The sequence below is a fragment of the Leuciscus leuciscus genome (assembly GCF_965113295.1).
Source record: "Leuciscus leuciscus genome assembly, chromosome: 8".
NCBI classification, from domain to species: Eukaryota; Metazoa; Chordata; class Actinopteri; order Cypriniformes; family Leuciscidae; genus Leuciscus; species Leuciscus leuciscus.
The window spans coordinates 20,336,197-20,349,418 of record NC_138732.1 but is presented as its reverse complement, the minus strand read 5'-3'; the positions used below and the strand labels follow the sequence as shown (position 1 = coordinate 20,349,418).

Below are 13,222 nucleotides of genomic sequence, written 5' to 3'. Positions count from 1 at the left end.
AATTCTGTGAGGTCAAATTAATATAAACTAATACAATCTTAATCAGACTTAATAGAGACAAAAGCTCTTACCGGACAGGGTTTCAATAGACTGGGCTGGATGAACTGAGCTGGTTTTCTCTTCAAAGGCCACTCTAGGCCCCTCAGGGCCCCCATCGTCCATCAGGGGTTTGCTCTTCGCATGAACGCCCAGATCGATCAGCTCCTCAAAGCTCCAGGGTCCTCCTTTACCATTCAACCCAGGGACCAGGCTCACTTTAGAGTCCTCGTTCACAAACTCAGAGCCCTCCATCAGACAGGACTTGGGAGGGGGGCTGCTGGAGATTAAAGCACAAATATAAAAGTTGAAGATTGTTAAATGAACCACTAACCCAGATACTCTATATATATATAGAGTAAAAGAGTTACCTGTCCACTGAGGGATCTTCTGTGCTTGGTCCATTGCTGTTCTCCTTATTATCAACATCTGTTTGTCTGTTCATACTAACATCTGGCTCCTCCTGTTCGGCAGCTGGCTCCTCCACAGGCAAGTAATGCTCCTGAGAGTCTGATGGCTCTGTCTCATTGGCACTTTGCTCTGACTCAGCCTGATTCTCTGAAATGTAATGAGGCAGATGAGCTATTCCATCCTACATTACAGCAACACAATATATCGATCGTGAGTGCAATAAAGTCTAGTGATATTATCAAAATGTGAATGCTGTTATTAAATGAATTAAACATGTGTTGCGTGTTTCAGAGTGAAGCGCATTTACAAGCATTCACCTCATTATTTTGTTTGCAATAAATGCTGTTTCATATTAACTTATTAGCAACATATTAGCAAACTAAATTTTTTTTTTTTTTACAATATAGATTGCAGAAAAACCAAATAAAGCAATGTCAGTTTTGTCCTATATTATGCAGCTCTATCCTCCAAATTGTGATCGATTAACCTGGCTAATATTTCAAGATTTTTTAGAGATTTTTATCACTGCCTTGTTGAATTTGCTTATTTAGTAAATATTGTGCAAAATAAGTGTTCAATTTAATTTCAGCAATTCGCCTGTCACTTCTCACTTGCTAGTTTGTGAAACATTCATCCGCTACAAATAAACTCACTGTTGTTGCCAACAAAGCAATATTCTGCCAGTTCTGGCATAAAGATACTGACCCTTATCTTCACAGTTTATTTGGTCCTCAGCCTCCTCTCCATTTTCATCAGGAATGTCTCTCTCATCATCATTACTCTGAGAGAACACACACACACACACACACACACACAACATAAGTCACTTTTTGGGAATGGAAATGATGCACAACAGACAGAGACATCATGCCTCAACACTATATAATAATGAGCCGTGTGCTATACAATAAAAGCTGTTAAACTTGCCTTATAATCCATTTGGTCTGTTTTTCTGGTTCTCTTCATAATTTCTTCAATTCTCTGCAGATTGAGACAAAATATTCAAGCAACTTGTATGATTCTTTAATCTACAGCTGCTACCATAAATGCAAACTGTGTAAATGTCAGAGTCATGTGAAAGTGTCCACCTTCTTTCTCTCCATGCGCTCCTGTTGGTTCTTTTGCATAATGAGCGCTCTCTCTATACGCTGCTTTTCTGCCTCCACTAGGGCCTTTGCTTCAGCCTCCTCGCGCTGCCATTGGATGAGCAAGAAGTCAATTATTCAAACTGAAAAATCAACATCTCTATCATGGAGTCTGTGCAATGGGAGAGTCAACTAACCTCTTTCTGTTCCTCAGCCTGTCTTTGCAGCTCCTCTAGCTCTGTCTGCTGTTTCTCCTCCTCTGCTATACGAGCCTGCTCCTCCTCTTCTCTCTTCCTCTCCTCCGCAAGCCTCTTCTCCTCCTCCACACGCCTCAAGTGCTCCTCCTCTGCCAGACGCTTCTCCTCCTCTTTCCTCAGCCTGTTGAGACACGATACCTCAGGGCCTTTGGCACTTCAAAGGTAAATAGTTTTAACACAGACGCAGGGTTTCGCTTCAACTTAATGACTACATAACAAACCTGCTCTTAAAAACAAGAAAAACAAGAATATGACTACAAACATATGGCAATGTGTTTGTTCCGATTTTTCGGATTAAATGGGGGTTAAAGATAATATTATATTATTTGGCCAGTGTATTTGGAAGCCGTTCCTGATACTAAAACACACTGAAGCTGATCAAATAAACGCACCGCTCCTCTTCTTCTTTCTGTATGCGGAGTAGCTCTTCTCTCTCCTTCTGTTCGCGTGCCAGACGACGGTTCTCCGCCAGGATCTTGGAAGCCTCTGCGGCTGAGTTGGTTCCTGCGTTGGCTTTGGAACTGGATTCTGAAAACACACACATATATTATGCATATTAACATCTAAATTTGACATTACCTCATTTGTTACAGTAATACACAATAAAATGAACTGAAAAAGAGGTAAAGTGACTCTTAAAGACATGATTAGTGTTTCCAGCAGAGGGCACTGTGTCTCAAGGATAAACAAGCTCGGCACTGTATACAAACTCAGTAACCCCAGCAGTTCTTGACCTTGACAGTACGCATCTAAGAAGACAGTTCATCACACAAACTGTGCTGGTTTGCTGCTGTAATAACTCAAAGGCTTTGTTTTAGCCAGACATTATGCAAGACAGGAAGTGGTTAGACTGAAACCTTTTTAAATTAAATAAATTAAATAAATCTCCTTTAAAGTCATTACTAAAACACTTGGCAGAGGATCTTATATGTATTGAAAGGAACATTAATTACAGAGCTTGGAAAGCAGTACTGTACCGAAATCCTTCACACTCCATATTCAAAAATTATTTTTTACAATTAATTCAACTCTAAATGCTTCATTCAAACTTTGTTTAGCAGATATTTTAGCCTTACATGTTACATATTACACATTGTTAATAAACTTTACACGGTTTAAATGTATCATTAAAGTTTGAAAATCTCCCATTGGTCCTGAAAGAAATGTCAACTAAATTCCACAAATGTTAGAATTTAAAATGTAACTGCCAGAGAAGGCATTTAAATAGTGCAACTATTTTTATGGAGTTCTGAAAGTAAAAATCCAATTAATTTTCTCCATAGGGTAATTTATTTTTAATGATAACTTAAGCTGATAAAGACATACTGTGAGCTACGTGGTTGTTATGGTACATGCTTTTATTAAATCCATCAATCTTTATTATTTCAGCTTCTTAAAAAAAAAAAAAAAATTAACAGCAAAATTCATGAAAAAAGGCATTACCCATGATTCTGCAAAGACATATCAACCAATCAGAGAGTCGAAACAATAAAGTCATGCTAAAAGAACTCTGTAGTGCCAGCCCACAAACAAGTTATTAGATTTACTTTAACATTTCAATAAAATGTTATTGAAATCACAATTAAAAAATTCCCCTTATTTTCATCTCACTGTTTCTCTATACTTGGGTTTTTGAGTTCACTCACCCTCTTTGGTCTTGGGTGTTGGTGTTGGTGTGGGTGTTGTGCTGATTTCTGGAGACTGTGGGGCGACAGGCATAATGGGAGACATATCTTTTGGCTTGGAATCCCTCCTGCGAAGGGTGGGCGGGCCGGTGGGGGTTAGAGCAGGTTTCTGGATGGGTGGAGGTTTGGATGTGGCAGAGGGCTGAGGGGATGGAGGACGCTGTTTCAAGCCACTGGGGGAAGGAGGGCGGACGCGTGGACTCTGCCTGAAGGAGACCAATTAAAAGAGAAATTAAAAATATGGGCTTGTACTATAGACAGTGGGAGATGCAATTTGAGCAGCAGACTGAAAAGGTCTGAAATCAAACTATCATTTTAGAGTGAAACCAATGAAGGCTTAATGAAACTTACTTGGCTGCTCCAGGTGAGGGCGCTCTTGAGGTGGTGTTAGCAGCGGGAGCAGGAGACGGGGATCGGTGACGACTAGAGGGCGAGGCAGGGCGTTTTCCTACAGGTGACGTGAAACGCTTCTCCTTCTCACCTTTCTGCTTTTACAAATGCAAAAACATGAGAAAAATTAGCAAAACCCAAAAAACTAATTTTAAAATAGAAATTTGTGGTATGAGACTATTGGACTAAACAAGAAGATCCCCACATCTGAAAGGCACTTTGCTCACTATGTAGTGATCATCAATCGCTGTTCAGGCTAAATCAAAGCAAGGTGTATATATCACTCAATTGCAGCTAGGATTTTACTGCTATCATCAATCTGAACAAGACCGGAGTAAACATGTCCTTTCAATCTATTTTTAATCTTCAGTCCACGTGCTCAGGGTGTCAATGTGACAAATGCACTAATTGTGGGACAGGCTCATATATGTGAAGATGTATTTTACTGGAAAACCTACCCACATGAACAACGTGAAGCAGTTAGAAGGGAGTTAACCATGTTTCAAAATGTCTCTCAGTTCACCATGTTTCAAACTCTCCAAATGAATATCAAGCAAATCAGATATAGTGAGCTATAAGGCCAAGCCATTGGAGAAGCTACAACACAGTATGACCATCAGAGGGAAACATGTCAGTTTCAATTTACATTTCTCCAGTGAATATGCCAATGCAAGCCCTCCTTTCTCTCTGGGACACACACACTCAAGCTCGCTTAGCGTTCATTATATGCAGGGCAGCGCTACAATTTAACTGTGTCTGAATGAATCACTGATGTGGGCATTTCTAAACCTCTATATGAGGGATCAGACTGTCACATGTAGTTCATATCTGATTGTAAGGTCTCGGGAGACCATGGATCACATCGGAGGGTCACCGGTGCAGTGTAGTGCACCTAATATGTGTGTGAACTAACTTAAATGGGTTAAATGCAGAGGACAAATTCAGAGTATGGGTTACCATAGTTGGCCTTCACGTCATGTCAAAAAAAGATGTACCTTGGATGTTTTACTATGCGAGGAGGGCTTGGCACTTAGTCAGAAAGTAACTGATGTAACCCAGTTCCCTATCTCTCCAGTACACGCTGCTGCTGGAGCGGTCTTAAGCCGGGATCAGATAAGTGTTATTCAGAATGAACAGCTCACTGATTAACGTCAGGGATAAATCCAAGCTGTTTTGCAAAGCAAACCATAATACACGGATATATAAATGTCTGAATGAGTGCATATTGTTTTAGGCCAATACAACTAACAAAGACACAGATAACGCAGGTACTGTAGTTCCGTTAAGCTTATCCTGGTAATGAGATTATTGAGGAAACTCTTGAGATTAAATTATATACATACACCATGCAGCTCTTCTATAAGTTTTTCTTTGTTTTTGTGTAGTCTAAATATCTGAAACACTAGTGAAAATGCATCAATTTAGTATTTTCAAATTTAATATAATTTTTCATTGCAAAGTACACTACCGTTCAAAAGATTGGGGTCAGTAAGATTATATATATATTTTTTAAATGAATTAATCTTTTTATTCAGTGAGGATGCATTAAATTGATCAAAAGTGTCAGCAAGACAATTACAAAATAAAACGCAAAATGACATTTTAATATATACTCGCATAGAAAACGGTCATTTTATTTTAAATTTTAATATTTCACAGTATCACTGTTTTTACTGTAATTTTTTTTATTAAATAAATGCAGCCATGGCATAAGAGACTTCTTTCAAAAATGAATTTTTTAAATGAAAATGTAACAATTTCTTACTATTTGGTAGGACCAACTCTACAAACATATTTCCATCTGAGATTAAAAAAAAAAAAGAAAAGAAAAGGAACAATTTAATCCATTTCGATGTAGAAGTTTGAATCATCTGCTCACCGGTGTCATACTGGAGATGGCATCCGCAGACACAGAAGTAGACACTTTCTTTCGGTCGCTGCTGCGACTGCGTAGGGCTCCGCGGGCCAGGGGCTGCATGGGGCTGGCAGATGCTGAACGAGGACACAGGTGAGACTCTGGTAAAGGACACAGTCAGTGGTGCACAGCCAGGGACAGGAGGGAAGGGACGTCACAAGCAGCCGAGTGGGTGAGCAAAGCAAAGATAGAGGTAGGGACAGAAAGAGGGAGATATAAAGAGAAAGAGAGAAGGGGAGAGGGATGATAAAAGCACAAAACATTGGTGTATGTTAGATCAGTCATACTGGTTGATGGGGAACTGATAAGCACTGATGGCCTCAGGAAGACTGGTGGATTGGTGGGTGTGAGACAGAGAGAAACATGGCAGGAGACAGACAGCATCTTGGACAGACAACACACTGGTCACCAATACGCTAAAGCACACCTCCGTCTACACCAAGCAAGCACTTTAGGCTGCAGTTTTAGTCAGCTCAACAATATCGTCAATTGAACAACATTCACTCACTCATTCTTCCCTTATAGCCCCATATAGGACATCCACATAATTCCAAATCTAATGTTAAAACGCCTTTTCACCATCTACAACATTCACATACAACTGTTGAAATTCCCCCCCCTAGTGACAGTCCTAGGAGCACATCCCACATTCAGTTTCCAAAGTAAAAATCCCATTCATTTCTCCACAGAGAAATTGTCAATAACATCTCTCAACACAGACCTATGATGAGCTTTGAGGTTTCCAAGCAATAGCATGTTTCTGCAGAAAAAAAATAGTTTAATAGCTAAATTCTCAACGAACAACAACACTACTCGTGAATCCTAAACAGACAACCAGAGAAGTCACTGTTACTATGGAAATGTAAATTGTACCAAATACACCAAAGCATTATAGTTATAAATTACTGATGATAAGTAAATGGTTTCATATTAAACCATCATTCTGGCACATTACTTGTACCTTTGTTTTTAAAGTTTTCGAATACTTTTTTCCTTCAAATCCAAGTTGGAAATGTTATGCTTAATCTTTAAGCTGGTTGATTTAGTTAATGGCTTAGAATAAAAAAATAAAAAATCCCTAGAAAGAAAACAAATGGGAAAAATACGTTTGAAATCAAAGACATGAAAATGCGGTTGGCCCTTGTTGTGCTCTATAGAGATGGTAGCACAACAAGGGATGACCTGATCATGGGATGCCAAGTATCTGTTGGTGAAGCCGAGGTGAAGTGAGGTGAGCAGTAAGGGCTGACCTGGGTCTGCTGTGACAGTGAGATTTCTGGGATAATCTCCACCCATTGTAATTAACTCTGACTGTTAGCATCATGGAAAGCCTATAAAGTTAACTGATCCATAAGCTGCGGATTCATAATCATCTCTTGGTCTATATTAAGAAACCAATAATGCAATTCAGATACTATCAGACTCAGCAATGCTGATAGCATCTTGTCAACATCAAACCCTGTCAAACAAGTTACACATATGAACTTCAGCCTTTACAGGTTGCTGGGAATTTAAAGTGAGTTTGGTAGCGTTGGAAACTAAAGATGATGTTTAGGGTGATGCTGCTGGTCTGCAGGGACCGTGTGTGGATCAGCTGGGGATTGAAGTAGCAACAGCAGGGCGCAGATTCACTCCACTCATTCCCTCTCACACACAGAACCGCTCGGCTAATCAGCTTACAAAAGATCCCCTCAGCAATAGCCCTGGAACACCTTGAAAATATCGACGTGTGTATGTATGTGTCTTTTAGAGACAGAGACAAGGGTAAAGACTAGTGATGCACCGAAATGAAAACTTTCGAGTGACTTCAGACATCGAATGCTTGAACTAATATATAATAAGAGTATTTTGTACAGCTGTATACATTATGGCATTACATTGACGCTGGCATTGTTGTGCCTCGTCAACTTTAAATGCCATCTTATTTCCGATAATATCATCAGATGGTATCTAAATTCAATTCTCGTGCACACTGCTTTGGTTAACATAACAGTTTCTGTTACATGTTCCAGTACATTTATCCTTTCGACGGACATAAAACAATTAAATGGCATTTTGGTAAAAAAAGTGCAATGATAAAACATTTCTGTGCATCTCTAGAAAAGACTGCCAAGCCTCTAAATTTAACATTGCCAAATTTGTTTATGTGTGTGTAAAACTTGATGCATGTGATTCAAGCCACATTAAAAAACTGCAGCATGCCCAATATAACAAGCCAACCAAGCACCCCTGCAGAGCGTCTTATATCTACACACAAGTGGAGGGTTCTGCTACGAGCTGGGTCTCCCTTTCTCTCTAGTGTTACCTTGGGCATCGCCTCCTTCGGCAGACAGGGCCACGGCACTCTTGCTTCTAGCTAGCGAGGCCTGGGTGGGTGTGAGCAGCCGACTGAGGACACCGCTGTCCACGGGGGCGGCCAATGAGCGGCGAGCTATACACGGTGTGCCCAAACAGACACGGAAAACAGAGCAGACAAAAGGGAAAAGAAAAAAGAGGTTGAGGAATAAACACAAAGAAGGAAGGAGAGAGGAATGACACCAATGTGATTTAAAATGCAAGAATTAACACAAAAACCAAAGAGAAAAGTGATTGTGGTTCAAACGTAAACAGTGGACGGCTGATGCAATCAAGGTGAGACTCTCAATGCTGGAGAGACAAAAAGAATATTAGTGGGATATGGGAGAGGTGATTGGGAGCAGGACCAGGGCTGTGGAAGTGGAGGTGAAAACAAAAAAGGGAAACATAAAGCCAGGACTAAAGAGTAACTTGAAGAGCTTTTTGAGATCCATCAGACGAGTCAAATGCTTACAGTCAGACTTTTTAAATTTGAGGTATACATCAAATTTAGTATTAAGAAAAGGTCAGCATTTGATTTCAGTCTGGTCTCAACTGCAGTTTTACAGAATGTAGGGAAAACAAATATTTAACTAATTTGATACAGTTTGTACAAAGCAAAACTGTGGCAGAACATGCTAAAAGGCTCAAAAAGCTCTTGCTGTCATGAAATCTGTTTGTAACCCGAGTTACAAAATTCAGTTGGGAAAAACAGAAATATGAAGGAGTAATATACAAAATAGACAATATGTTTATGTACAGCATGTTTGTTACAGACTGTAACATATAATTTGTCTATGATCTATTTTGTATATTGTGTAGTTTTATATATTCTATATATGTCTTGTCACTGTCATTCTGTATGTGCTGTAGAAGCTTCCAAATTCCCTGTATGTGTAAACATACCTGGCAAAAAGCTCATTCTGATTCTAAAAACTTAGGCCTGGTTTCACAGACAGGGTTTAGATAAAGCCAGGATTAGGCCTTACTCCAATTAGGACATTTAAGTAGATTTTATAAACATGCCCTAGAAAAAAAAATAACATTACAGGTGTGCATCTTAAGACAAAACAATGGGCCTGACTTTTTTTTTAGATATGTCAGAGAAAGTTGCTTTCAGTTAAAACAGCTCAAACATGCGTTTTAGTCTGGGACTAGTTTAAGCCTTGTTTGTGAAACCGGGGGCTTATGTCTCTTTTAAATGATCCATTAATTTCCTTTTCCCCGCGGCACTGTATTGATTCACTCTTAAGTTATGGAGAGAGGTCGAGGCTGTGAAGCTTTTGATGATGTGGCTAAGTGAACTCAGAAATGAGGAAGTGCTTTCAGAATAGAGAAAGCTGGCGTCTACCTAAACAAGTATGCACTGATGGGCAAACTCTAAAATGGTCCATCACAACACAATTCAGTAGGTCATTTAGTTTTCAAGAGTGACTATATAACCAGGAGTCCTGCAAACATGATATCTAGAAATAATTACAGCACAAGAAAAAGCCTTTCTGTAAAACCAGTCAACACTCTGCAACAGACACACTCACACACACTGAAAACAGACATGGCACCAGGGGCCAAATTCATTGGTTAATGTCATATGGGAAGAAAAACAACACAACGTTCACATGAACAAAAACATTGTATTAACATACACAAAGAGCTCATTCCTGGTGAGTAGGTCAGTTAGCGAGAACTCCCTGAAAGAACGAAGCAACAAGGAAAGGTTAAGCTCAAGGCAGCAGTAAGCACAAACTGACTTATGGACAAAAGAGCATCAACATTTGCGGATTATGTTTCTGGATGCATGATGATTTGATGCACGAGTAGAAGGGCGAATCAAGCAAAAAACGTAGGGAGAGTGACGCAGCACGTTTATAACCACAAACCAATCCTTAAAACAAGAGCAACATGGACCATAGAAGCGAAAAAGGTTTGCGCTCATTTATTAGTAAACGGCGAACAGGCACACGTGAAATGTCCCAGTTGGGACTTAAGCACCTGATTCATCTGCTGTGGATATCTCTGGTTTGGTGGCGGGCTGCGTTTTAGCCCCCACTCGAGAGAGGGAGGAGCTTCGCTTCTTCGGGATTGGGCCTACAGACAGAGTGGACAAGGAAGCGTTAGAATCAGTCAGGAAGCAGGGCCTCTTCTGTCTCTGCTTTCAAGTGTCATTTTGCGGTGAATGAGGAAATGCGTATTTGATGAGGACAATGCAGCTAGAATCTGCTTTATAATTGTGGTTCTATTTACAGTAGGTTTCAGTGGATTTAGAGAATAGTGACTGTAAATGTTCATGCTTAAGAATGTCTGTGCAAGCTCCTTGTCTATGCCTGCTTAAATGCATATTTGCATAGAAACTAGATTTTCAGAATGACAATGTGAAAACTGCTGAGCTGAAGTAAGCAAATAAAGGCGAACACCCTTTATTTCATTAAAAAAATTATGTAGGAGATCCTGAGACTGTTCATTGTTCTCTGGGCTGTGTGCAGAAATATGTTAAAGGTATAGTTCGCCCATCATATTATCATCATATTAATCACTGCTTCAAACCCATTCTTTCTTTGGAAAACAAAAGAAGAAATTAAAAGAAATTACTGATACTTTCATGGTGCTAATGTTCTTTTCTTGAAGCTTGAAAAGTCCAGCCCACATTCATATAACTGAATGGGGCAAAAAACTGGTAAATTCTTTCTTTTGTATTTCACAGAAGAAAATAATTATGGTTGAGCACGACATGAGGGTGAGTAAATAAAGTCAATTTTAATTTCTGTCTAATCCTTTAAAAGAGGAACAGCACTGAAGCACCTGTCTTTTCCACCTGAGGCTGTTTATGAGCTTCTTTACAGGCCTGAGGACCATTGCTAGGCAACCGGTTCAAAGATGAACTTCTCCGCTTCGCACCTGAGGGACAAAAGAGAGCTCAGCTCCAGAATCGAGAACATGGGCTTCACTCAGGAGGGACTGAAGACAGACCTCAAAGATAAAACACACACATACACACAAATCTAAAATCAACACAAAAGTGATCTAAAACCTTTAACTTTTTTGGCATCACACTAAAATGTGCCAGCACAGAAGGAAATTAAGAGGTGACTCCAACACAAACAGTGTCTGTTGTGAAACCGCCTGAGTCATGGCTGGCTTCTCCTGTTAGAGGAAAAGGAAACTGTGGGGAGAAACAGCATGTCTGCAAGAATCATAAGCTGCCGAGATGGCAAAGACACTTATGGCCCATTCAAACAAACACAATGCTGTATTTGCATTTAAATAACATTATAAAATGAAAATCATCAAGTGAACCACAGGGAGAGGCACCTGTGTGAGACATGACTTGTCATTAAATCTGCTTAGTACACATGACCAGCATTAACGAGTATGTACTCATGCTCATTTATCAAAAGGATAAGGAAAAGGCAGGAGAGGGCAGGGAGGACACTTACTTTTATCAGGAGAATTAATGAGGGTGGCAGAGGATGAGGAGAGACGCTTGCTGATGACTGAGTCAGTCTGTTTCAGGTTCGTAGTAGAGGAAGAGCGCTTATCTACAGGGGAGGGTAATTACGCACACAGAGACAGACAGGGAGTGGAATTAGTGTTACAGGGGTTTGCACGTGATAAGCTATTGTTAATTACTATAATACAAGCTGGTTCATCTACATTTTAAGGATGGGGTAACACCTGGACAGACAAAATTAGGGTATGCTAATTTAAGAACAGCTAAACCTGAAGTCACATGGTGCCTTACATGTCTGTAACATGCACATACATAAATATATATAATTAATAATGGGATAAATTGTAAAGTATTATGCAAAATTTCTAACTGCAGCGAACCTTAAAGGCAGGCATAACACAATGTTAGTAAACATTCAAACAGTCATTACATCTGGATAAAAAGGGGGAAAATCAGATAAAACTTGAAGCGACATGCATCCCTGGAACCAAGGTAGGTGCTTTGGAGAGAACACTCTTTGTTACAATCCCTGGCAAGTGAAGAAAATATTTTGTGAGTGAATGAAAAAACAGCAAGTACAGCCCCAGTCAGATTAGTGCACGTATGAGCAAAGAGGATGAGTGGGCAAGTTTTTTTGTGTCAAGTCACGCCATGGGCAGACAAACAGTATAAACCACCTTGTGACGTCTGATTCCTGGGTGGCTTGGAGGCTGGAGAAGCAGGGGAGATTACTATAGCAATCTGGGAGGAGCTGGAGCCACTGTCACTCTGTCCTGTGGGAGGGGCAGGGACAGACAGGTCGCTATTGGAAACGGTCTCTCTCTCCATGAAGAGAGTGAGAGAAGTGGAAAAACGCAGCTGACAACATGAGATTTCCCTCCCCAAGTAGTGTTGCGAAAAATCACAGATCAACAAACAAACATGACTTGTAAAAGGTGAAGTGTGTAATTTGACCAATGACATATGTGCGTTTGAGGCATTATTTTTGCAAATTTGATGTAGCTAGTGATGCAAAAATTCCACACTTTACCTTCAACATCAATTCAGAGCAATAAAGATTATCAAAAGATGATTTTTCATAGATTATAAGTCAGGACCCACTTGGGCAGACTGTGGGACAAAGGCTGTTGAATGTATTATCAGGTGCTCCTGATGTTTTGGCATTTAGGAAAAGCACTCGTACCATTTTTGTTGTCAGAGTCTGAAAGTCCACCCCAGGACCATCTCTTCTGTCTCTGTTCTACTCGCTGGCTGCGCTCCAGGGTACGTCTCATCACAGCCTCATAGTGTTCCTACACACACACACACACACTTTGTTAGACAAATGTGATCTGTGCAGCAGTGGACCATGGCAAAGGTGTGGGTGTTAATGCTAAAACAAAGTCCATGTTTCCAGGCTCTTTTGCATGTCAGGTACTGAATAGTGCACACGGCTCCTGTTGTGTGACTGTAAGACTAACAAAATCACCTGCTTCATTTCATCCATTTAAGAGTATTAATGATACCATCATGGCCACAAATAACAAAGCAGGGCATTAAAATCATTGACATAGCCAATCTTAAGGGTGTCCTGTATAATTAGGCTGGTTTGGGTTCAGAATTGGCATTTAGCATGGCTTTAAAATATTACACTTTTATGTGTATATTACATATCTGTGTAT

At 40.0% G+C, this 13,222-nt stretch overlaps 1 protein-coding gene across 14 annotated transcripts in view; it reads right to left on the bottom strand.

The window, feature by feature from the left end:
* Positions 1-13,222, bottom strand: part of map7d3 (MAP7 domain containing 3) — a 31,748-nt gene that overhangs the window by 2,704 nt on the left and 15,822 nt on the right. The window contains exons 5-20 of one of the 14 annotated variants that reach the window (XM_082177796.1): positions 12,745-12,853; positions 12,239-12,334; positions 11,548-11,649; positions 10,913-11,008; positions 10,106-10,201; positions 8,085-8,210; positions 5,744-5,880; positions 3,826-3,962; positions 3,436-3,680; positions 2,182-2,317; positions 1,730-1,910; positions 1,536-1,640; positions 1,375-1,428; positions 1,153-1,228; positions 408-594; positions 72-316 (exon numbers count right to left, since the gene is read on the bottom strand). In XM_082177796.1, the coding sequence (XP_082033922.1) occupies positions 72-316; positions 408-594; positions 1,153-1,228; positions 1,375-1,428; positions 1,536-1,640; positions 1,730-1,910; positions 2,182-2,317; positions 3,436-3,680; positions 3,826-3,962; positions 5,744-5,880; positions 8,085-8,210; positions 10,106-10,201; positions 10,913-11,008; positions 11,548-11,649; positions 12,239-12,334; positions 12,745-12,853 (2,128 nt within the window). The remainder of the gene's footprint in view (positions 1-71; positions 317-407; positions 595-1,152; positions 1,229-1,374; positions 1,429-1,535; positions 1,641-1,729; positions 1,911-2,181; positions 2,318-3,435; positions 3,681-3,825; positions 3,963-5,743; positions 5,881-8,084; positions 8,211-10,105; positions 10,202-10,912; positions 11,009-11,547; positions 11,650-12,238; positions 12,335-12,744; positions 12,854-13,222) is intronic. The other 13 variants (XM_082177803.1, XM_082177802.1, XM_082177804.1 and 10 more) reach the window with 13 other exon arrangements.